Consider the following 26,608-nt stretch of genomic DNA (forward strand, 5'->3'; position numbering starts at 1 on the left):
AAAGGCTGCATAATCCTCAACAGACAGAAAATGGTAGGTCAAAATCTTTCACTGTGGGAAAATCATGAGTGTTTGTTTAAAAATGGATAAATGAATCTCACTGGTAAGGTTAAATAGCTTAAAAACACCTTACTTAATTTCTAAGTCAAATGCCCACAACAGTCTATTCCAGGTTCTTAATTTGGGGTGAGGGCAAGGTCATTACATTCCTTTGAGGATTTAGTGAAAACTATGGCTTTTTCCTGCAGAGAAATAAATGTACTAATCATTGATCTACAGACCCACTTTTTCAAGTGATTTCATTGTATTCATGAACTTAGTCTAAAACTCTGGATTAAAGGAAACTTTATTAATAGTTGCCCTGAAGAGATGGGCAATTGGGAATCAACAGTACCCACCTCCCACCCTGTCATCTTTTAGCAGATAACAACTCAGCTTTAACAAGAGCCAAACACTGAATGACTGGTGCTTGGATTTAACTTTGAAGCCAGAGGAAACCCACATGAATAGATAAGGCTGGGACTTTCTAAGGGTCTTCTATTAATATAATACTTTGGACTCCTGCCATTCTAAAGCACACAACGGGCAAATCCGATGAAAAGACCCTCTTACCTGCCCCATAATGCTGCCTCCTTTCCTATGGAAATCCCTCTACAATCAACTTGCTTATATCACAAAGATTCCCAAGCATTAGGCTGAAGTTTACCTACTGAAGCCCTGGAGTACCAGATACAAAAGGGTTTCAGCACAATAGAAGATTTTGGACAAGATTCTGAAATTCATTAAAGTCAAATCTGACTAGTGAAGTTTTGCTTCCCTAAATCTGCTGGATACTCTGGAATTTTTTAATAGCTACCCAGAGCATGCCATTTCATGCAGCATGCCGTTACAGTCCTTGTATTCTAACAGTGTGAACAATCCAACATCGCTAATACATTAAACACTGCTTTATGTGCTAGTGACTCAGCATGAAGGAAATGACCAGATTTAGGTTTTTTTGATCTTATGATTTTAGAATCCATGCTACATGGGAGAGAGGATTAAAGTCAATGTATAACTACCATGAAGGCTAATGTTTGTTTAAGTTAGCAATCTTTATCTGTTCCTATTATGTTCATAAATACAGTTGCCTCATATTGTTTATTTAGATTGCCTGTCATACCTAAGAAATGGTTTTATTTATTTACACCAAATGTCTACCCTTTAATTTGCAGCTCAAAAATTTTATCAGTTTACTGACCATTTTCTCTAAAGCAGCACTCCTTCCAGGTTACTTTTCATTTTTTGTTTTGCTTTACTTTTTATTTATAACTGTATCATAAGCTAATTAGTTACAATAGTTTATTTACATTCTGGAATGTAAGTTCTAAGAGCTCAGAGTTAGTCTTTTTGGATCATTCCCAGTGCCCAGAACATTGTAGGTGATCAATACATGAATGAACAGGTATTTACCAAGTAGAGATACAAAATTAATCAGAGTAAATATAGCACAGTAAAAAAGCATGAGATATAAAGAGGACTTGGATGTTAGTCACTGCTCTTGAATTTATTAGTTACATAACCTGAACAAGTCATGTAATCTCTTTGAACGTCAATGTCTTTCCTTTAAAATGATGCAAAAATATTACTTCAAAGGATTATAGGCAATAAAAGAAGTAAAAACTTGTTGCAAATATTAATCATTATATCCCAGCAGTTATTTTTGGAAAACTGGCAGAAAATTCTGTAAATCAGATCAATTTTGAGAAAGTAAGTTACTGTTACCTAACCCTTGGTCTCGCAGAACTGCAGAGGCAGAATGAAGTAGTGAGGAAGCACCACATGAGAAGGGGTGGACTGGAATCTCACTTATCAGCTGGCTGACCTTGAAAAAAATCTCTCAACCTCTCTGAAGCCTACTTTTCTGATCTACTGATATAAAATGTGTGTGAGGGGGTGCTACCTCAAAAGTGAATTGTTTGAATCAAATGTTAATTATGAAAGCACTTTTTAAACTTTAACACAGAATATTTAATTTTAGTTAAATTGATTACCTTCCCTTAGAGAAAATCCTAATCTTGTTTGTTTCACCAGAGAAACGGAAGGAAATAGTATTATAGAATGTGTTCACATGGACTACAGACAGAGTATAGGTACTCCCAATTCTTTCTGCAAGTTCTCCAACTTTGGTGAGAGGATGGAACAGAACAGGAACAGACAGAAAAGGAAGATAGAAAATGGAAAGCGAAACAGGTTCAGAAAGACACAAATTAGTAGCAAAGAATAGGTAGCAAGTGGAATAAGTAGCAAAGTTCTGACCAACTGTGAGTCTATTTAATTTCATACCCAAGGTCACGGCCCATTTCATGGATGTGTGACTTGTGCAGCCACATTAAGGCGGTGCTTGAAAGGGCCTTGCACTTGCTTCAATGCTCTGATGCTTTTTGAACGGGGGCCCCCTATTTTCATTAGCTGCTGGGCCCTGCAAATTATGTAGCTAGTTCTGCTCGCAGTCTTTCCACTAGACTAGAGGACAAGGACAATAGCTTACAACCTCAATGACTGCATACAAAGACCACTGCTAACTTAAAGGACAATTATTAACAAGTAGACTTTTAATTCAGAGAAAGCAATGGCACCTCACTCCAGTACTCCTGCCTGGAAAATCCCATGTATGGAGGAGCCTGGTAGGTCGCAGTCCATGGGGTAGCTAAGAGTCGGACACGACTGAGCAACTTCACTTTCACTTTTCACTTTCATGCATTGGAGAAGGAAATGGCAACCCACTCCAGTGTTCTTGCCTGGAGAATCCCAGGGACGGGGGAGCCTGGTGGGCTGCTGTCTATGGGGTCGCACAGAGTTGGACACGACTGACGTGACTCAACAGCAGTAGCAGTAGCAGACTTTTAATTAGGTTGGTGATCACCTATTTGTAGTATCTGAATTCAGAAGTTAGCAAAATACCTAGTAAAAGCCATTAATTAAAAAGCAGCAGACCAAATTAGAAATGCAAATATTATTTGCCTTTCCTATTTTGTGGCCCACCACGTTCTAATAACAGGCCAAATGGTGATGTTAGCAAGTGAAATACCTGAAGCTCATCTGACGTTTCATTCTGAAATCCAACAAAAGACCCGAGTGACTGTGGACTACCTTCAGTTTTTGATCTGGTTATCTGCTGCCTCACAGTACGCAGAGCAGAGTGACAGCGCCACAGAAATCGTCCCTGGAGTGAAAGCCCTAACGCAATCCAGTTCAATTAAATCACACCCTTTAAATAACGTTTTGTTTCTTTCCTGCTCCTTCGGACTGAGAGACAGCTGGTGGCTTTTCTCTGATTGAAGCTGAAAGGCTGAAGCTGATGAACTGAACATTTCCCACAAGGCAATTCAATTTTTGATGCCTCCCTTTCCCCCCTTAAAGCCAGACTGACCCCACACTGGTCCATTGTGACCTTTGGACTCCTTATCAGTCACCTCTAGTCTCCGATAGGAGTTGGACTGGCCAACCCACAGACGTCCACTCTCCAGTGAACAAAGGCTCGCTATGTAAAAGAGACATGCTGTAAGCAGCGATAACTATCTGTAGAGAAGGTGCTGAACTCATCCTCTGTGTTCCAGCAGCATGTCCAGGACTGCTGCCACTACAAAACAGTGAAACTTCACCCCAAAACTTTCTCTGCCTGTGATTTAAACACACACCTTAATTAAGGAGAGAGCTCAGTTTCAAACAGAGGCAGGCAACCAACGTTAATGAATCCAGCAGGCAAGTGTGGCCTGCGTTCTAACATTCTTTTCTCCTTGCAGTCTTTTTTTCTTTAAGTTGGCCAGAAGCCCCTCTGGATACTGTTTAGATCTGCACAGACATTCAAAGTAAGATTCTTTAAGAGCTTTAGAAAATGCATACAACTCTTCTCCTTTCTCCTATATTCAATACTCAAAAAGCCTTAAAGATGAAAACTTTTTTTTTTCCCAAGATTTTAAATGGCTTGTTCCCTAAAAAGTTTCTCTCTCCAACTTTGGGAAATATACACTGGCTTTTACAAACCAGATGAGGAAATTCTAACTTCACAAATTTAGTTACGAGCATTAACAAACTAATATATATGATCATTTTTTTAGACGGTTGGATGGCATCATTGACATGAATCTGAGCAAACTCGGGGAGATAGTGAAGGACAGGGAAGCCTGGCATGCTGCAGTCCATGGGGTTGCAAAGATTCGGACACCACTGAGCAACTGAACAGCAGCAGCAGCAATCCTTAGTAAGACAGAATTTTAGGAAATCTCAATGCCACTTCACACTTCCTAAACAGAAAACAATGAAATGCTGTTCAAGGTTAATTTGCTGCAGGACCCTAAGTCAGTCAGTTATCTTTTAGCTCAAAAATCCCTAAATCAAAAATGGTGATGATTTTAGAATAAAAAAAAACAACACAGGGCGCAAACCCAAATTCACAAACACTACGTGTATATTCAACACCATCTACGGATAATTAGTTTTTCCCTCATCTTATCAATGTACTATTATTTCATCTTCTGGCAAGTTCCACTCAAATACCTTACAAATCATTTTCCATCAGTGACTGGGTATGAAAGCGATTCCTGATAGGAAAGACAAATAAGGATCAATTTTCCTGCGTCTTCAATTGGTTCAGATGAATTGAAGGATAAAATTGCTTCTACCTTGATTTTACTTTTTATTATTTCAGGAGCACTATGAAAATGAATTACTAAATTGCTGGAGGTACAGTTACTAAAATTGTAGACAGGTACAACATTTTTGGTGAGCAAACTGGCAGTCTGTACCAAAAGTTCTAGAGATAGGTATACCCTTTGGTCTGGCAATCCCAGAATTGAATTTTAGGGTATTTCCTTCAGGGACATGTGCAAAGATTTAGACACAAGGATATTCATTCAGTGAGGCTTTGTTTATAACTGCAAAAAAACTGAACACAATCAAAATGTGCAACAATAGGGCAGAATTCAGTTCTATGGAAAACAAATAACTCTCAGAAAGGATATGAAAGAAACGCATTTGAGGACAATGGCAGGATGTTCCCAATATGCTTAGTGAAAAAAAAAAAAAACAAAACAGATTACAAAGCAGATGATAGAAGACAATGGCATTTTTAAAAGGATATACATACAGAGAAAGTTGTGGATATTAACAGAACAGTAAACATCTTCGGAAAATAATAAGGGTAATGCTTTTTGGGGAGAGGAGGATTTCTGATGTTTCTTATCATAAGCATGCATTATCTGCAATATTAAAAAAATAGCCAATACTTTTGCTTTGTTGATTTTAAGTACCAGTAAGACCAGTTCCATTAAGAAAATTTCTCACTCAGGACAAGTTCACTTTTAAGCTGAGTAGGTGGTAAAGAATGAGATATTATCAACTTTACAGTGCATCAGGTAGGCAAGTTTTTAAAGCACAGAGACTCTCCCTTTGAAAAATGTCCCCAAATTGACTTGCAAGACTGCCATAAAGAAGAGCACCGATATTCAATATTTTCTGGTTGATTTTGACTTTAATTGAGGGAGAGATTAGGTGTTGTCATTTCTTTAAAAAGCATCGTAAACCTTCTTACGACATGATCATTTTCTGACTAAAAGGCATGTAACTTTGCTGGGAACTTCTCCAAGTGTCTAAAACGGCAATGAAGACGTCCAGCAGTGTGAGCACAGTGGACTTCCATCGTAACTGAGGTGGACCACAGGTGAGGCACAGAAGTGAACAGGCCCCAAACCCATTCAGAGCCAAGACGAAGGTAGGTTTCTCAACAGATGTGCTCAAATGTATTTCCGAGGAGGTAAGAAATAAAGGAAGAAGAGATCATAACAAGCCAGTCTACAATCATCAGTGTTTCTTTAACTTTGGGGAGAAAAAATTACCCTGGGTTTAAATTCATTTCGTTAGAATCACGAAATGGAAACATATCCAGTCCCAGTCTGCCATTCCTCTCAGTGCAGGAGAGCATAACAAGGCACAGTCTGCTGAATCTTCAGTAGCTGCAGTAACTCTTCTTTCAATCAGTATTACTAAACTATCATACTTTGGGCCTTATGTAACCTGGCATTTATACAATTCTTGGTCTTTATTTTTTAGTTTTTGGTTTGTTTTCAGTTTTACTGAGATATAATTGGCACACTGTACAGCATGATGACTGGACTTAAATAAATCATGAAATGATTATCGCAATAAGTTTAGTGAACATCCATCAACTCGTACAGATACAAAATTAAAGAAATAGAAAAAATGTGTCCTTGTGATGAGACTTGGCCTTTATTAATTGATGTTTGATCATAGGCTTACTCATATACGTGTAAAAGAGCCTCCTGTCCACTAGGATGGTTTTTCTATGTATACTTAAAACTAAAGGGCTGTACATTGCCATTGCCTTCTCTGTACATTGCTTATAGAACGCTAAATAAGATGAACCATTGACAACCAGGCCATTAAACTGGTAGCCAAGCCATTAAGAACAAAATCAGCACACCCTTCCCCCGATAGCTCACTCCACTGTAAATATCACAAGCCCTCTCTTGGTGCCAATGGGAACCACCCTGCCCACCACATGGTGCTGATGTAACCGCATCTAGAGCTCAGCACCTGGAGAAAGCAGGGAAGGAGGTTTTGCTTTGGGTTACTTGAATGTGTTTCTTTCCTCCCCTATTCCCTTCTTCCTTTCTTTTTAACCATAAAACCACTAGCAGATAGTTTCGTGATTTCTATTCTCATGCTGCCTATGGGGATTTCACAGTGCACTCCCAGCCACTGGTACTGATTCAACAACAGCCTTTGTAAAATTGGCAGCCTTCCTAAATAAGCTATGTAGAGTCTGCAAATGCTGGTTACTGTGCTGTGTAGTCTGTGGGTACTCGATAAAAACTTGATTAAAATTCTGCCCACATGATATATCCAAAATATACTCAGAGCTATTTTCTAAAGAGCATGATCGGTCTTTACAAAAGTCTTTCTGGATTTCTCCTTCCTACCACAAATGATTAACAGCAGTCATTCACTGACTCTCTATGGCTGTGACATCTGCTACATCAGTCTTCCTTTTCTCTCACGGCTCAAGTACCCTTTACCTCTGCTTATACTAATCAAGACATGTAAGAGGGCCAGAAATAAAGGTCAGATGTCAAATCCTACCATAAAATCTTTACTAATCGGCTCATTTACAATAACTTTTTGTCCTCTGAATACTTAGAGCACCAATCGCACCATTCGTCTGGCACTTAGCTGAATTGTGTTCTTATTTATCCTTTAATTAATCTGTCTTATATCTCTCAACAGACTGAGTATCCTCGCCACAGGAACCATGTCTTGTATTTCTTTGTATATCCCACCCTTTGCCCAGAATATGACAATGATGCAAATGATGGCATTTCTCCTACCAGGCTGTCGCACCACTCTAATTCTTTCTCCTATACTCTGGTTCATGTTCAAAAGGGCAAACATACTAGCTGTCATTTACTGAGTGTTTACTGTTTGCAGTACTTTATAAATATTACACTTAATTAACTTAAATTAACTACTTTTCATGCTAAGTTGCTTTGGTCGTGTCCGACTCTTTGTGACCCCATGGTCTGTAGCCTGCCAGGCTCCTCTGTCCATGGGATTCTCTAGGCAAGAATACTGGAGTGGCTTGCCATTTCCTTCTCCAAGGGATCTTCCCGACCCAGGGATCGAATCCAGTCTCTTACGTCCTCTGCATTGGCAGGTGAGTTCTTTACCACTAGCGCCACTTGGGAAGCCCAATTAACTACATTAATTAATATTAATAGACACTATAAGCTCCATTTTATTGGTGAGGAAACCAAGTTTTATGGTGGTTATAAGTTGAAGGTCGCTCAGCCTGTAAGTGGTGAAACTGATTGAAACTCAAGTTTGTTTCATTCCACACACCAGACTATTACTATCAGCCACAATAACAAGTGACAAGACACTGAACGAGTGATCCAAGATACCTTTTAAAAATTTCTAAATAGAATATTTAATGAAAGGGATACTTTAAGAATTGAGTGTGAAATTTCATTGGGGAGGAATGAGCATCACAGAGGTGGGGTTGATAAAATGATCTACACCAAATCTGGTCAAAGAAATGACCAAAAAGTTCAGTTTCATACACTGTCAGAATCTGTTTCATTCCCCTCCTGGGAAGAAAAACTGACACTGAGAATTCACATTACCTCATAGATGTTCCAACTTCTCAAACTAAATTTTCCCCCCAAATAAAGATGATATAATAATAGCAAATTAAAATTTTTTTGGTGTTCATAAGAACTGGATATATTAACTTTGAGAGAAACACAGTAATTTAAAGATGCCTGGAACAGAGGAGAGTTCCAAAGAAATGACATCTCTCTTAAGAGCTCTATGTTAAAGTGATACTTATTTAAAATCAGTGAAGAAAAATGAGAAATACTCATATTCAATTTATTCCTTATGAAGATCAACTGGCTTTTATTATACAAAATTTAAAGAACAAAGATGAGACATACAACTAAGAAGTTAAGCTCATAAACCTGTTCAGCCTTCTGTTGACATTTCTTAGGTTGTAAACAGGCCTGTCTGTGGCATTAAGTTTTAAGAATACAGACACCACAGAAGACAAGCAATGTCAAGTCCACAATTAGAATTGTTAGGGCTTGAAATATGCTGTTACGGATCATGAATAGCCACATGAATCTTTGTCAGTAAACAGTAAGTACAAATGATGAAAGCAACAATCATAACTGAAATTTTAATTTTTCTTTCTTATTAACTATCTCTAGCCCTAGCCCTAATAAAATGAAGCAGATATTACTCCCCCCAAAAACATAAGCAACAATTTGAACCATTTCAAAAAATGTCATTATTAAAAATAATAATAATAATAATAATAATTCTGTGTCTTCTATAACTGGAAAACCGAACTTACAATTAAAAAAAAAAAAAAAACCTACTCTAGTACAGGCTAACACTGAGGTTTCTCTTTACTGGAGAGTAATTCAAGCCTCTGGATTCTGTAATTTTAACAGACACACAACTAATGCCAAATCCCTCAGGTGACTAAAAAAAGGGTCACAGCCCTCTGAAAACAGATTAATGCAGAAAACAAGAGTGGCCAAATTCCCACAACCTGCAAAAAGGAAGTGAGCCCAAATAAGCCCTTTGGTGTGCAGTACTAACAATCTATTTATAAATCATTTACTACATCCTTTCCAAATCACAGGAACACCTAAAAACGCCTTGATGCTTTTAGCATATTTCTTCAAGTTAAACCTAATTACGTTAGTGGAAGCAACATCCTGTATAATTCTAACAATGCAAAGCTAAATCTATCTGAAAGTAGTTAGGATACTAATTATTATTATTAATTTGCTTTCATCTTAGTAATCCAGAAGGGCTTCCCAGGTGCTTCAGTAGTAAAGAATCCACTGACCAATGACACGGTGGTTCTTTCGATCCCTGGGTGGGAAAATCTCCTGGAGGAGGAAATGGCCACCCACTCCAGTATTCTTGCGTGGATAATCCCATGGACAAAGGAGCCTGGAGGGCTACAGGTCGCAAAGAATCAGACACGACTGAGCTCGCACACACGTAGGAATTCAGAAACATTGTGTGATAGCATCTACACCACTATTCTCTAGCCCCAAGGCAATTTTACATACGGTAATTAAGAAGATTCACATTTACTGGAGAAACCCAAGTAAGGACAGAGCAAGAGGATCTGCAGTTTAGCCCTTCTATTACTCCAAGATCCAACAGCTCTTGGAGCCAGAAAATGACAACATCCTTAATTATCTGGCTTTGGGCAATGGTTTCTCTGTAAATCTACAGAAATTGCCCCATTTCAGGAGTGATTACAAGTGAGCACACAATCTGAAGAACAGTAATTCAGAAAAAAAAATTAATTAAGACTTTATCAAAGAAATCTTGACTTGAGTGCATCACGACCTCACTATTCCTGCTCATCTTCTTTATGCAGTTAGTGGCCAAAGTTGAGGGCTTTCTCCCTCTCTGTTCCAAGCCAATTATTGCTCTACTTACTTCAAAGCAGCCTAAGTGTGGGTAAAGTCACACAAAGTTATTACTACTAATAAAAACACAAATGTACCTTTTACTCTGACAATTGAAAATTAACTTCTTTGTATTTGAAGACTGTAACACTAGGAGATTAATACACTTGATGCAAACTTAATTGATAACACTTTACACAATATTTTACCTTTTAAAGTTATATTACCTACCTATTTAAGGATCAGAAACAATCACGAAAATGGTATTGATTCAAAATAGACATCTCATGTCTTTAAAAACTATCAACATTATTATTAGTCTCTTTATCCACCAACCAGAGATAAAAAGCTCTTAAATCATAAATGAATGTGTGGCTTCAGTAACTGAATTACCAATTATTATAACTATGTTTTGTCCATTTCTGAGAGGAGAAATCTAGATTTTAAAGTAGCAAAGATGATAAAGATACTTATTAAATAGAACAAGGAAGTTAAAAAATATAAAGACAAAACAATATCATAAAATTATAACACTTAGTGTAGGACCTCTTGGTTCTAGGCTTTTAAAGTATAGAACTGCTGCTAAAGAACTGCTTTAGAGCTAGAAAAAGATGGGAGACTATACCTAAATCATTCTACACATCATATACCAGCTGGACAAAGATAACACCAAAGATTCAACAAATATCTGAGAAAAAAATCTTAAAAGTATTAGTAAACCAATTCCAGCAGTATGTTAACAAGTAATGCAAACAGCTTTAAAGGACGATTCAACTTTCGCAACTTAGTTATGTCACTGCATTGCCAAGAAAGGGGGAAATATTATCCTTCCAACAGAGGGCCAAAAAACATCTAATCAAATTCAGTATCTGTATCTAATTTTAAAATATTTGAAATTAGGAATAGTAGGAAATGCCCTCAGCTTGATACGTGATCTATGCTGGAACTTATAGCACACAGTACATCTATTCAGAAAACATAAAAAGCATCCCTTTTACAATGGAAAACAAGACCAGGAGCATTGCTACTCTTTAACACACTAAAGCCTAAGCTGAAGCAACAAAGAGTTACACTCAGAGAAAACTCATTTACAGATGATATAATCATTCACTCAGTAAAATCAAGAAAATCAACTAAAATATCTATTAGATATAAGGACCAAGAGTTCAGCTAGGTGGTCTGATATAAAAGCAAATATAAAAAGCAGTTTCACTACACACCTATAAATTAGACTAATTAGAAAAAGTCATGGGAAAGAAGAGCTTATTCACAAGAACAACAAAAACTTTATAAACAACTACCCATGAATATACCTAATAAGAAATGTCTAACTGTTATATGAGGAAAAGTGTAAAATTTAAATGAAGGGCATTTTAAAAACAGTGAATAAACAAACACATATCACATTCCTCATCGGGAAGGCTCATTCTATAAAGCTGTTAATTCTCCCCAAAACTAGTTCAGTACAATTTAAATCAAAATCCCAATAGGGTTTTTAAAAGTAGGATTTGGCAAGTTGTTTCTAAGACTTATCTAGAAAATAAGCAAGGGTAGCTAAGATAGTAAAACACACACACACTGAGGGAGGCCTTGCGATGCAAGATATCAAAATGTCTACTAAATCTATATTAAGTAACAGTGTGGTAGTGGTGTATGAGAGAAAACTTTTTAATATATAATATGAATAGCATTTCAAATCAGGGAAGTGAGACTGGACTAAACAAATGGTACTGGACTCAACGACTATCCATTCGGAAAAAGGTGAAGTTAAAGCTCTACTTCATACAATAAAAACAGCGTGTCTTGTTTCATTGTGTTTCACTTTACTGCGTTTTGCAGATACCACTTAAAAAAAAAAATGGAAGGTTTGTGGCAACCCTATGTAGAACAAGTCTATTTGTGCCTTTTTTCAACAGCATTTGCTTACTTCATGTCTCTGTGTCAAATTTTGGTATTTCTCGAAATATTTCAAACCCTCCACTACCAAAAACATCAAGACTTGCTGAAGGCTCAGATGATGGTTAGCTTTTTTTTTTTCAATAAAGCATTTTATAAATAAGGTAAGTTCTGCTTTTTGTTACACACTTAGTAGACTATGGTGTAAACATAACTTTTATATGCACTGGGAAACCAAAAAATTTGTGTAACTTGCTTTAGTGTCACATTCACTTTATTGTGGTATCTGGAACTGGATTCACATTATCTCCAAGTCTGTCTGTAAAGATAAATTCCAGTTTTAAAAAGTGAAATAGTTTTACAGTGTAGACACACTGCTGCTGCTAAGTCACTTCAGTCGTGTCCGACTCTGTGTGACCCCCCAGGCTGCCCCGTCCCTGGGACTCTCCAGGCAAGAACACTGGAGTGGGTTGCCATTTCCTTCTCCAATGCAGGAAAGCGAAAAAATAAAGTGAAGTCGCTCAGTTGTGTCCGACTCTCAGCGACCCCATAGACGGCAGCCCACCAGGCCCCTCCGTCCATGGGATTTTCCAGGCAAGAGTGCTGGAGTGGGGTGCCATTGCCTTCTCTGGTAGACACACTAGAAAAATACAAAAGAGTACTTTTATAATCTTGGGAGTGGATGGGAAGAGTTTTTTAAAAAGCCAGATAGAAAAATCATAAAATTATTGACAGATTTTACTACATAAAAGTTAAAAACTTTTATACAAGATACAAAATGAAAAAACAAGCACTAGAGCCAGGAAAATAATTGTTAAGCATATTCAGAATATACAGAATAATACATGAGAAAGGAAAAAAACAAATGCCAATAGAAAAATAACATGCAAATCACAGAAGAAAAATGCACAAGACCAATAAAAATACAAAAGGATCCTAAAGTAAGGGAAATGCAAAGGAGTGTTTAAGAGCAGGGGTCCTGGGTTGAGGCTGCCTGTGTTTGCATCCTGGCTGTATTATCTCAGACAAATGACTTAACATCTCTGTGCCTCTCATCTGTAATTGAGGATAACACCTAAGTCAACGTTGTTAAGAACAGAGAATGAGATAATATGCATGGTGCTCAAAACAATGCCTGGCCCACAGTAAGAGCTCAGTAAAAAATTAACTGCTATCTAGTATCATTATTAATATTACCAGGGTTGGTGAAGACACCTATGTAAGTATATAAGCTGGTAAGAGCTAATTGGCAAAGCAAACTGCAAAGCTTGGCAGCATGTATCAAAATTTTAACACATACATATCATCAGACCCAGAAATTCCACTGCTAGAATTTTATCTAAAGAAATGTTCCCACATAGATACAAAGACATATGCATCAGGACCTCGCAGCAGTGTTAAGAGTTCTAGATGTGGAGACAGGAAATGCTGGTTCTAGTTTCAGTTCTACCAAGAACAAATCATGTAACCCCTGTGCCAATCACTTCATCATTTTGATTTTTCAGTTTATTTACTTTACAAAGTGTGAATGATGACTTACCCAATCTGCCTCACGGGAATACTTTAAGGCAGTGGTTCCCAAAGTGTGGTCCCTGGATCAGCATCACCAGCATCCTCTAGGAACTTGTTAGGAATTGAAATTTTCTAGTCTCACCCCAGACCTACAGAATCAGAAACTCTGGGAGTGTGGGCAGCAACCTGTGTTTTAATAAACCATCCAGGTGATTCTGACACAAGCTTAAGTTCAGAGAAGAGCACGTGTGAAACTACTTGCAGAACTAAAAGAGCATTAGTATTATAAACACAAAAAATAAAACTGCTTATATCTTTCAATTTTATGAAAGGTACCTTTTAGATAATTATCTCAATATGCTCTCTGTTGCTGAGCTCAAGCTTCTGAAAGCACTCATGTGAAGCTAGGAAGTCAAACTTATATATGCAACCAAGTAAATAAATACAAATATTTTGGGTCAAGGATAAAAAGCTCAAGGTCACCTCAAGAACAAATCAAGCAATGTCTCAAACATTCAAGTTTCCAGACTTCTGATCAGTGGTTTTCATAATGGGAACTCTTTTAATGACAGCCCTTGCCAGCGTTCTATCTACTAGTTCTTGATCCTTTCCTGAACTTTTCAGGACACAAACACAGTCACCTGTTTGTGGATAAGCTATTTGTTTGGCTTATAACAATAACACCAGAAAAACCTTGGCCCCTTGCTTAGCGAATTCACTTCTCAGAGATTGAATGTTGGCTCTCTAAAAATAACACAGGTTCCAAAAAAAAAAATAGGCTCATGTATTTTTCAGATGTTCAAATTTTGTTGTATATGAAACCACGTGTAGACTCTGCAAGGGTATGGAATTTCAGGATCATTTAAGCAGTCTGATCCCACACTCTTGAAGTTTGATCAGATGCTGCTCTGGGTTGCTCACATATATTTTTCTAGTAGGATTAACACTTACAACAGTAACTATTTTTTGTTTCTGGAGTTAATTCAATCACTCCTTAATGTTCTTCACTGAGCACATAAGAAATAACAGTATATTTGGTGAGTTTTACACGAAGGTAAGGAAAGGCCTTCATCTCATAACGATAGAATTCCCAATAAACACAGTAATACCCACACTATTCTCTAATTTCACCTATATGTATATACATACCACAATTAAAAGTCAAGAAATAAGAAAGAGCATGTGAAATCACCAAACTAGTTATCCCAAAGGCCCTCCTCTAAAGGTCATTAACTTACTTCATAGGAAAGCCCCTTAGATCTTCTTGAGGTCTTTTTATGCTGACACAATTCTCATAGGATTTGTTACACAGTTTACCTGGTTCTAAACCCAGAGCAAATCCAATGCAGCAATGAGAAAAGGAAGAAAAGCTCTTATGAGTGGGTCGTCAGCAGAGACAAGAGAACCATTGGGCTAAGAGAACTCAGGTGTACTCCCTTCCCCAAACAGACAATTAAAATTTGGTCTTCACTTAAGGACCTTAATTAACTCTTAACCTTTTGGTTGCTCCCATTCATCACTGCTATTTACATATCTGGCACTACAGGGAAATGCTCACAGTAGCTAAGTTTTTACTAAACCAGGCCTCAGAGACCATACTTCTCTTTAGGAAGGAGATTCTTCACCTTCTGTAAGATCACATCACTTTGAGAACCTGATTTTTTAAAATATATGTATCTACCCAATATTTCCATATGATCTCAAGGAGTTCATTAAACTTCTAAAGCCAGTTCATAGCTTTAGTAACCATGGACCCCAAATTTAAAACTTTTGTGTTAGGAACCAAAAATGGGCATGTTTAAGTTAACAAAATTCAGGGTTTTATTTGGAATGGTCTTTAAAGATTTTTAAATGATGATGGACTGGGCAATACCGTAAATGTAAATTAAGCACGATGGCTAAGGTAATACTAATAAATACACTTTAGAAGAAGTGAACATTAACAAGACTCTCTCAAGAAAAAAAAAGTGGCAAGAGAGAGACAAAAATGAAAGAGAAATAATCTGAGGATTCTTGAGAAGACTGCCTACCTTAGCAGCAAAACTCTAAGTGAAGCAAATGTGTTTTTCACTCCTAAGTTGAAGATGTCAGCAGTTAAAGAGAATTTCTAAGACTATAGGTCTTAAAAGTAACTTTGCAATTGCTAAGACAGAAGACCATTTCTACAGTGGTTTTGAGCACTGGCCTAGGAAACACCTGGATTCTAAGGACAGTTTTGACATTTATTAGCAAATACTTAAAGCCTCAGCTTCGTTATCTGTAAACAGAATAAATTAGTTCAGAGGGTGGGTGTGATGATTAAATGAGATAATAATACACACTAAACTCAGCACAGAGGCAAGTGGTCAATGAATGGCAGCCGTTCAGTTTTTGTTTAACTTCAATTTACCCATTTTTCTGTGCAGGAGTTTATCGTTTGTAAATTGTTACCTACCACACACATCATCTTTTATGATCCTCTGGGGTCAGAACCACAGTGTCTTCATTTTACAGTTTAAGAAAAAAGTCAAATGTACCCCCAAGACACTAATTAGTAGGAAAAGAAACGTGTACACTAGATTCCAAACTCCTAAACAAGATTCAAAACTCCTTTCCCCTGCAAAGCTCAGAAGCTCTGCCTTTTAAATTCTGTTTAATCTTTTAACTGTAGTTAAACATATATAAAATTTGCCATTTTAACCATTTTTAAGTGTACAGTTCAGTGCCATTAAATATTCACTCTGTTGTGCAGCTCTCTCCACCATCCATCCCCATAACTTTTTCTTCTTCCTCAAATGAAACTCTGTACCCATCAGACACAGACTTCTCATTCTCTTCCTCCAAACCCTGGCAACCAGACTGCTTATGCTCAAGTCCTCCATGTAAGTGGAATCATAGTTCTTATATTTTGTCACTGGCCTATTTCACTCAGAATGATGTCTTCAAACTTCATCCAGGTTGTAGCATGTGTCAGAATTTCCTTCCTTTTTACAGCTGAAAAATATTCAGTTGTATCCCAGACCACATTATGTTTATCCATGTATCCCTTAATGTACATGTGGGTTGCTTCCATTATCTTTTTTATTTTTAAAGTATTGTTCACACTTATTTTGCCATTGGTTACCCATTTTCAGATTATTCATTCCACCTCCCCCCCCTTTTTTTTTTTTTTGGTAAAAGGTAAAGTGCAGGTACTTCCCTGGTGGTCCAGTGGTTAAAACACCTGGCTTCCACTGCAGGGGAGGACTGGTTACAACCCTGGTCTGGGAACTATGATCCCATATGCTGCCCTCCTCCCTCTACAAGGTCAAAAAAAAAAAAGTAAACGGTTGATTTAATTCTATAGACTCTGTAACAAAGCAGTAAAACCACTATGTTGGGGGGGGTGTGTGCTTTTTTCAGTACACCACCAAGAACCAACACAAAATGGAAAAGTTAAAATGCAAATTTGATTTGGTAACAGAGGAAACTGTTAAAATAATAAATTAGATTTAAGATTATCTGACTCAGTGGTAAAGAATCTGCCCGCCAAGCAGGAGATGTGGGTTTGATCCCTGGGTCTGGAAGTTCCCTGGAGAAGGAAATGGCAACCCACTCCAGTATTCCTGCCTGGGAAAACCCATGGACAGAGGAGCCTGGCGGGCTACAGTTCATGGAGTTGCAAAAGGTCGGAGACGACTTAGCGACTAAACCACCACCACCACCACAGAAATCACTTTACAGGCTATTCTTGGGACCTTTAATATAAGGATAATGCAAAGTTTCTACTGTTGGAGGTGAAACTAAAAAGTTCTTTAGGGTTGACCTGGGTGGGAGACAGAAATGGCTTAAGTGCCAGGAGTCTGGGAAAACCTCAGTAGGTCACTCCCCTTGAAACCACTCCGAGTGAGAGCTAACACACTACAAAGACCAAACTGCTGCCAGCTAAAAGTAACCCTGAACCTCTCAACCAGTTTAATGATGCAACTTGAATAGATGGGAGTTCCTCTATTTTGCCCTTTTTTAAATGTGAGGTGAGATTAACCACAAGCTTGAGCACACAGTTCTCAGAAAGGGCTAAACCACCAAGGAAGGGAGGAACAATTCTAGAGACTCTGAAAACTGTGATGATTTAAAGATGCAACGAGATCTTGCACTTTAGCGATTGAAGGTGTGCCTGCAGGCTTCGGTTGTAAGCGCGTACTACTACTGGCGGAGACAAAAAGAGAGTCAAACTACTACTAAAATCCAGCGTTATGAAATAATTCCAGACTACAACCAGACAGTGTGAAAAATGAACTGCCCTTCTTCGTGTGCACGGCTTGCAACAGAAACCTACGGTCACAAGCAAACTTATTTGAAGCAAGGAAACAAAACAACAAACACAGGAGCCTGAGCGCCAGCGGGACCCGCAGGGGAGTCCTAGCGTTTCCGGCCGGCGGCTGAGAGGCTACTGACCGCTTTAGCCCGTCTCCAAAATGCCAAACGGCTGTCACTCCGTCATCACAATTTCCCTGGGGCGACCTCACTTTCAGATCCTCTCAAAGTTTACCAGAAATTCTCCCAAAGGATTCTTCTGTCCGCCTTCCCACCCTCAGGACACTTTCCGCCTCCAAGAATTACTCTACATCTCTACCCTACTATGCAGCCCCTGGGGGCCCCGGGAGTTGCAAGCAAGCAGGGTGCGATTTCACCCTTGCTTGCTCCCAGTTGCTGGGAAAACCGGCTGCTGAAAAGCAAACTTTCCGAGCGACCGTTCGCAGAGGGCGGAGGGCGCGCGGCACTCACAGCTGGTTGATGGCGTTCTGCGAGATGACCGCGTTGGCGGAGAAGTAGGGGATCATGTCGGGGCCACCGAGGCTGCAGGTGCAGGCGAGGGGCGCCTTCTTCTCGCGGGCCAACGTGCTCAGGGTCATGGGGCCGGCTCAGGGCGCACGGCTCCCCATCTTGGCCCCCGCCCGGCTGGGGCACGAGGCGCTCGCGTTGGGCTCCACGGGACTGGAAGCGCAGGCAGTGCGGGCTCCCGGCGGCCGAGCTGGGCCCGCCGGGTCTCGCGGAGGCAGGCGCCGCAGCCGTGGGGCTCGGCCGCGGACTCCCAGCGGCCGGGAGCCTCCAGCAGCCCACCCCAACTCGCGTCCGGGGCGGGGCGGGGCGGGGCTGAGCGCGCCGGCGGGGCGGTCCCGAGAGCCGGAGGGTCGGGCCCGCCGGAGCCCCGCCCCGGAGCTCGTCGCACACGCCGGTTCCGCAGCCGGCGGCCGGACCTGCGGAGCGAGGGTCGGCACCAAGCTGCCTCGGCTTGAGTGGAGGAGTGAAGCGAGCCCGAGATTGAGGGTGCGGAATAGGGTGTGGGTGGCCAAGAAAGGTTCGCATTTCTTTGGAATTTTTCAACAGAAAGGTCCTGTCTTTTAATCGGCTTTATACACAAATGGCAAACAAATCCCATTTTTCAAATAACCTTAAAACTTAAAAGGCTGTACACTCGAGAATACAACACCTACGGGCTAGGAAGACGCAGAAATTAACTGAATTTTTTTTTTTAAAGCAAAACAGTTGAAGTTTTGATGGGAAAAAAGTATCTACAATGTCGATTCAGTTAAGTCGCTCAGTGGTGTCCAACACTTTGTGACCCCATGAACCGCAGCATGCCAGGCCTCCCTGTCCATCACCAACTCCCGGAGTTCACCCAAACCCATGTCCATTGAGTCGGTGATGCCATCCAACCATCTCATCCTCTGTTGTCCCCTTCTCCTCCTGCCCTCAATCTTTCCCAGCGTCAGGGTCTTTTCAAATGAGTCAGCTCTCCGCATCACGTGGCCAAAGTATTGGAGTGTCAGCTTCAATATCAGTCCTACCAGTGAACACCCAGGACTGATCTCCTTTGGGATGGACTGGTGGATCTCCTTGCAGTCCAAGGGACTCTGAAGAGTCTTCTCCAACACCACAGTTCAAAAGCATCAATTCTTCGGCGCTCAGCTTTCTTCACAGTCCAACTCTCACATCCATACGTGACCACTGTAAAAAGCATAACCTTGAGTAGATGGACCTTTGTTGGCAAAGTAATGTCTCTGCTTTTCAATATGCTATCTAGGTTGGTCATAACTTTACTTCCAAGGAGTAAGCATCTTTTAATTTCATGGCTGCAATCACTATCTGCAGTGATTTTGGAGCCCCAAAAAATAAAGTCTGCCACTGTTTCCACTCTTTCCCCATCTATTTGCCATGAAGTGATGGGACCAGATGCCATGATCTTAGTTTTCTGAATGTTGAGCTTTAGGCCAACTTTTCCACTCTCCTCTTTCACTTTCATCAAGAGGCTCTTTAGTTCTTCTTCACTTTCTGACATAAGGGTGGTGTCATCTGCGTATCTGAGGTTATTGATATTTCTCCCTGCAATCTTGATTCCAGCTTGTGCTTCATCCAGCCCAGCGTTTCTCATGATGTACTCTGCCTTTAAGTTAAATAAGCAGGGTGACAATATACAGCCTTGACGTACTCCTTTTCCTATTTGGAACCAGTCTGTTGTTCCATGTCCAGTTCTACCTGTTGCTTCCTGACCTGCATATAGGTTTCTCAAGAGGCAGGTCAGGTGGCCTGGTAGTCCCATCTCTTTCAGAATTTTCCACAGTTTCTTGTGATCCACACAGTCAAAGGCTTTGGCATAGTCAATAAAGCAGAAATAGATGTTTTTCTGGAACTCTCTTGCTTTTTCGATGATCCAGTGGATGTTGGCAATTTGATCTCTGGTTCCTCTGCATTTTCTAAAACCAGCTTGAACATCTGGAAGTTCATGGTTCACATATTGCTGAAGCCTGGCTTGGAGAATTTTGAGCATTACTTTACTAGCATATGAGATGTCGATTACCATCTGCTAACGCTTGTAAATAAATGTGTAAGAGCTCTCCTAACCATCTTACAATCTAAGGATTCCCAGCCTTAATTGCATATATGAATCCACCTGTGGAGATTAAAAAAAATCCCAGTGCCTGGCTGCACCCTAGACCAATCAAATCAAAATCTCTTAAGGTTGGGATCCAGATGGGCCAATACTTTGGCCACCTGATGCGAATAACTGACTCACTGGAAAAGACCCTGATGCTGGGAAAGATTGAAGGCAGGAGGAGAAGGGGATGACAGAGGATAAGATGGTTGAATGGCATCATAGACTCAATGGACATGAGTTTGAGCAAGCTCCAGGAGTTGGTGACGGACAGAGAAGCCTGGCATGCTGCAGTCCACAGGGTCACAAACAGTCGGACACGACTGAGTGACTGAACTGAACCGAGATCCAAAAGACAGTATTTTTCAAAGCTTCCCAGGTGATTCCAGTGTGCAGCCCGGGTTGAGAACTGTTGTGTGCAATGATCTAGAGTAGAAGACAGGATAGAGATTATATCCTCACTGTAGAGATGTGGGAACATTCACAGTCTAGCCAGATGACCTGATTTGTAAGTGATATATAGGAACTTAGATATGAACTCCTGTTTCATAACTCCTGATATAAGGCTTTTCCCACTAAAACCTATTCCCTGATGCTTTAACTACTCACTGAGCAATGCCTTTCACCCAAACAGGGACCAGCTCTTTGTAAAAGGAGAATCTCTTTTCTCTGTCTCCTATACACTGTGTGTAGTGGCTGACAAAAGGGACTGGCCCCCCTGCAGGCACACAGTAAATAAAAGTTAGCTCCCTTATCTTTTGTCCTTACTGTCTGATCAGAATACGTATTTTTGGGCATTGGTATTTTTACCTTTTATGAATACCTCACTAAACTATACATCAATATAAGATGCTATAAGAATTCCAGAGACAAAAATTAACAATTTTAAAAAGCGACTTCACTATTATAAGAATTTTTTTCATGAGAAAAAAATTATAAGAGAAACTAGAAATATAAAAGAGACTAAAATTAGGAAGAACTCACTTTACTACTGAGCATATGCTAGAATCAAGAAGAAATAAGTCTTTGTTTCATATAAAACTTCAGACCTCTTTTCCCAATGGGAAGTTTGGCCATTTTCAAAACACTAGTAATGAAATAATCTAAACTATAAATTCTGTGTCTACAATCCGAATCATTCTTCTGTAAGTTGATCCTTCCATAAAACAAAATTATTACCAAGGCACTGAGGGACTTCAAATACTGCAAACTCATGCTGGAAAAAGATACCTAAATTAGAAACTAGCTGGCAAGTGAAGAGTTAATAAAAGGTCTGGACTTTGGAGTCCAGCGCACCATGATCTTCATCCATCTCTAGGAAGGAAAAATTTTGAAAGATTTATTCAGGCTGTGTCAGCAGGCACCCAAATGGCAGCGTAAGAAAAAAAATCTGCTGATACACCCCAAAATAAATTGCTTTAAATAACTGGCAAACTTGCCAGTTTGAAACTTCTTCTAGGCTGTAATTTATTACAGCCTCCTGCAGTGATTAAAAAAAAAAGTAACAGGCTGTTTGGAACAGCACTGTTAAGGTGAGTCCAGTTCCTTTCATGACGCAGCAGAGAAGTCAACATTAAGTGATGCAGTTTAGGAAAGATGATGGCATGGTAATCATCTGTATCTGTCAGGAAAAGAAGTCAGCAGGAGATGTCTACTCAATGCAGCACTTAATATATCTGGCATTTAAAAGCGACAGAGATAAAGATTTCATAAATATGTATACTTGTCTTTTACAAATAGGTTCCTATAGTGACACCCCAGAAGTGCACAGTCCTTTGTTTTCCCTCAAAAGACCTGTCAGTGCCCATTCAACAAATGAAGGAGACTGTTTTAACACCCCCATCTAGGCCTTTTCAAAGGCTTTTCAAAGTTAAATTCCCATTTTGAACTGTAATATAGAAAATTGGCAAAGTGCTAGAACAAGCCTCTTGATCTTTTTAATAAAAAAAAAAAATCATCTCTGTAGACTGGGGTACCTTTTAGGAAATAATCCTTCCTACTACTGTTTCTAAAAGTTGAACAAATTCTCTTTCTTTTCACAATCTGCAGAGTGTCAAAATGTCAATCAGTTTAGTTTCAGCTCAATTTAATCCTTTACTCTCCACTGTCAGGAAACAAGGCTCCAGGGAGAAGTGCTCTGTACCCAAGCATCTGGGAATTCAAAAATGACTCCAAATTAAATTGAGCAGCGTGAAATAAACTAAGTTAGTTTTCTACTCCACATGAAGTCAGAAGGGGCTTTCTCTAAAAAAAAAAAAAGAAAAACATCTGCACAAAGTCCCTGAAGAAAAATCGATGTATTTCTTTACTGCTTGAGTTTAGTGGATATGAAATTAATTTGGTCATGTCATTTGCCTATCATCTCAAGGGTCAGAAATATGAATATTCTAAAATGTTAACTTGGCTCTTGATAGCATTAGCAATGATCAAATTAAAATTTTTGCAGATTCATATATTAATAGCACTTTAAAAATTTTAAAGCAATAGATGTCTCTTTTAAGACATACTCCACTACTATGTCTTCATGTGTTGTAGGGTATAAACACTGTAAAACTGTATAAAACTAGGGACTTGCATAGTGACCTAAATGTACTCCAGGGAAGACCCAAAGGTGAAATGTGAAGGATGTAAACATACTTTCATTGCTGTAACAAAATTTCAACATGGGTGGATCACTTGAATTGACAATAGCTAATGAGCTCAAAGGTGACAGTGTTAATTTATAATCTCAAGAACTGTGGGCTAGAAACCAAAGGACGTAAATTTACTTCTAACACAGTCACTGAATAATCTAAGATTCTGGCCAACTCACTTAACTTCATCTGTAAAATGGGATAATAAAACCCTAAGAAAATATCCCAAGATCTGTTTTTGGGAGAGTTGGGAACCTTAGGAAAGGAATTTCATCCAATCTGGAGATCCTAAGAAATGGATTTAATCCACTTAACAAAGTCACTTAGTTCAAAGTAGTATTGTCATTCAGTTGCTCAGTTGTGTCCAACTCTGCGACCTCATGGACTGTAGCATGCCAGGCTTCCCTGTCCTTCCTTATCTCCCAGAGTTTGCTCAAATTCATGTCCATTGAGTCGATGATGCTATCCAACCATCTCATCCTCTGTCGCCCCCTTCTGCCCTCAATCTTTCCTAGCATCAGGGTCTTTTCCAATGAGTTGGCTCTTTGCATCAGGTAGCCAAAGTATTGGAGCTTCAGCTTCAGCATTAGCCCTCTCAATGAATATTCAGGGTTGATTTCCTTTAGGACTGATTGACTCGTTTGATCTCCTTGCTGTCCAACGGACTCTCAAGAGTCTTCTCCAGCACCCCAGTTTGAAACCATCAGTTCTTTGGTGCTCAGCCTTCTTTATGTTCCAACTCTTACATCTGTACAAGACTACTGGAAAAATCATAGCTTTGCCCTTTGTTGGCGAAGTGATGTCTCTGCTTTTGAATGTGCTGTCTAGGTTTGTCATATCTTTTCTTCCAAGGAGCAAGCGTCTTTTAATTTCACGGCTGCAGTCACTGTCTGCAGTGGTCTTGGAGCCCAAGAAAATAAAGTCTGTCACTGTTTCCATTGTTTTCCCATTTATTTGCCATGAAGTGATAGGACCAGATGCCATGATCTTAGGTTTTTGAATGCTGAGTTTTAAGCCAGTTTTTTCAGTCTCTGCTTTCACCCTTATCAAAAGGCTCTTTAGCTCCTTTTCACTTTCTGTCATTTGGGTGGTGTCATCTATATATCTGAGGTTACTGTTATTTCTCCCAGCAATCTTGATCCCAGATTGTGATTCATCCAGCCCAGCATTTTGCATGACATATTCTGCATATAAGTTAAATAAGCAGGGTGACAATATATAGCCTTGATGTATTCTTTTCTCAGTTTTCAACCAGTCCATTGTTCCATGTCCAGTTCTAACTGTTGCTTCTTGACCTGCATACAGGTTTCTCAGGAGGCAGGTAAGGTGGTCTGGTATTCCCATCTCTAAGAATTTTCCACAGATTGTTGTGAATACAGTCAAAGGCACAGTTGGCAATTTGATCTCTTGTTCCTCCACCTTTTGAACATTACTTTGCTAGTATGTGAAATGAGCCCAATTATGCAGTAATTTGAACATTCTTTGGCATTCGCCTTCTTTGGGATTGAAATGAAAACTGACCTTTTCCGGTCCTGTGGCCACTGTTGAATTTTCCAAATTTGGTGGCATATTGAGTGCAACACTTAACAGCATCATCTTTCAGTATTTTAAATAGCTCAGCTGGAATTCCATCACTTCCACTAGCTTTGTTCGTAGTAATTCTTCCTAAGGTCCACTTGACTTCACACTCCAGAATATCTGGCTCTAGTTGAGTGACCTTTTTTGGTACAGTTCTTCTGTGTATTCTTGCCACCTTCCCTTAATCTTTTCTGCTTCTGTTAGGTCCTTACCATTTCTGTCCATTATTGTGCCCATCTTTGCATGAAATGTTCCCTTGGTATCTCTAATTTTCTTGAAGAGATCTCTAGTCTTTCCCATTATATTGTTTTTCTCTAGTTCTTTGCATTGTTCACTTAACAAGGCTTTCTTATCTCTCATTTCTCTGGAACTCAGGATTCAATTGGTTATACCTTTCCCTTCCTCCGTTGCCTTTCACTTCTCTTCTTTTCTCAGCTATTTGTAAGGCCTCCTCAGACAACCATTTTGCCTTCTTGAATTTCTTTTTCTTGGGGATGGTTTTGGGCACCGCCGCCTGTACAATGATACAAACCTCCATCCATAGTTCTTCAGGCACTTTATCAGATCTAATAGTCCCTTGATTCTATTTGTCACTTCTACTGTATAATCATAAGGGATTTAATTTAGATCATACCTGAATGCCCTAATGGTTTTCCCTACTTTCTTCAATTTAAGTCTAAATTTTGCAATAAGGAGCTCATGATCTGAGCCACAGTCAGCTCCTGGTATTGTTTTTGCTGACAGTATAGAGCTTCTCCATCTTTGGCTGCAAAGAATATAATCAGTCTGATTTCAGTATTGACCATCTGGTGATGTCCACGTGTAGAGTTTTCTCTTGTGTTGTTGGAAGAGGGTGTTTGCTATGACCAGTGCTTTCTCTTGGCAAAACTGTTAGCCTTTGGCCTGCTTCATTTGGTACTCCAAGGTCAAACTTGCCTGTTACAAAGTAGTATAGCTCAACAGTTAAAAATTCTGGCCTTAGAATTTAATAGGCTGGGCTTGAATTCTAGAACCACTATTAGCTATGAACTTTAAATTGCTACTTAATCTGTAGCTCAGTATTAGTATGCTAATTTATAAAGTTATTGTGAGGATTAATTAAGTTGAAAGATATAAAACACCGAAAAGAGTACCTGGCACAAAAATCTACTTTTTTGGCCTTAATGGCTCTGTAAGCTCAAGTGAGCTAACAGAAAGGTTGAGGAAGACTTCAGAAATAAAATCAGAGAGCTGGAGTCTTCAGTGAAGAATCTTAGATCAGAGTGTAGGACTATCATAAAGTTTTGCATTTTTATTAAAAACTTTTTTTGCTTTTCTAAATCTTCCATGTAATCTTATCTTTTGACTGTTTCTCTGAGGTAAAACCCTTAATAGGCAAAAGACCTATGTGCTTTTCTTTAGGTCATTAAGAACGCTCTGTGTGTGCATTGAAGGGAGCAAGCAGAGTTTGAAGTCAATCTGGCAACCTTAGGGTAAAGTCCACTGTGCATTTTAGTTTATTAACTGAGAAAATGAAAATGTTGAACTAGAGATAATCCCCTGTGCTCTCTTCCATCAAGCTCAAAAACAGCTAAAGTGGGCAATATTAAAATGGCAATGAATGTGACATCAGGAAGTTCTAGATTCTAGCTACTTTGTCCATGGGCAACACTTACCCTGTCCCAGCCCTTGTTTCTTTAAAGTGGGATGGTAATGCTTACCTCACAGGTTTATTAAGATACACAGACACAAGTACTTTGTGAACAGGACAGGACCAGATTTTTGTTACTGTTACCATCCATAAATTGGCCAATCAGCTTCTGATAACAGAAAGTGTCGTATTTGTTTGTATTTGGGATGAGAAGTAGATGAATGAATGAAATTTAAAATACAAATATACTTCCCCTATACACCACCATTTCATTCAGGAAGTCTTTTCTATTATTGTTTTCCAGGCAGTTAATTACATATTGTCATCTTGTAGTAACATGACATCTGCAGTGCTTACTGGGATTTTGACTTTTTTAAAAAAGCTTTGAAATAATAGTATTAATGTATATAACTTTATTTTTGAAATACCTAGTCATAAGAAAGAATGATTATACCAATCAGAAGACCTATCG

The 26,608-nt window shown here is 39.2% G+C and overlaps 1 protein-coding gene across 6 annotated transcripts in view; it reads right to left on the reverse strand.

Moving 5' to 3' along the window:
- SSH2 (slingshot protein phosphatase 2) overlaps window positions 1–26,608 on the reverse strand; it is a 246,661-nt gene that overhangs the window by 84,839 nt on the left and 135,214 nt on the right. For 2 of the 6 annotated variants that reach the window (XM_024980694.2, XM_005220147.5), the window contains exon 1: window positions 18,147–18,455. The exons of 3 other annotated variants lie outside the window; for them this stretch is intronic. In XM_024980694.2, the coding sequence (XP_024836462.1) occupies window positions 18,147–18,274 (128 nt within the window). In that variant the 5' untranslated portion in view covers window positions 18,275–18,455. Of the gene's footprint in view, window positions 1–3,070; window positions 7,597–18,146; window positions 18,456–26,608 lie in introns of those variants that run through there. One more of the 6 variants, XM_059878305.1, reaches the window with a different exon arrangement.

The sequence above is a fragment of the Bos taurus genome, chromosome 19 (assembly GCF_002263795.3).
Source record: "Bos taurus isolate L1 Dominette 01449 registration number 42190680 breed Hereford chromosome 19, ARS-UCD2.0, whole genome shotgun sequence".
Lineage (NCBI taxonomy): Eukaryota > Metazoa > Chordata > Mammalia > Artiodactyla > Bovidae > Bos > Bos taurus.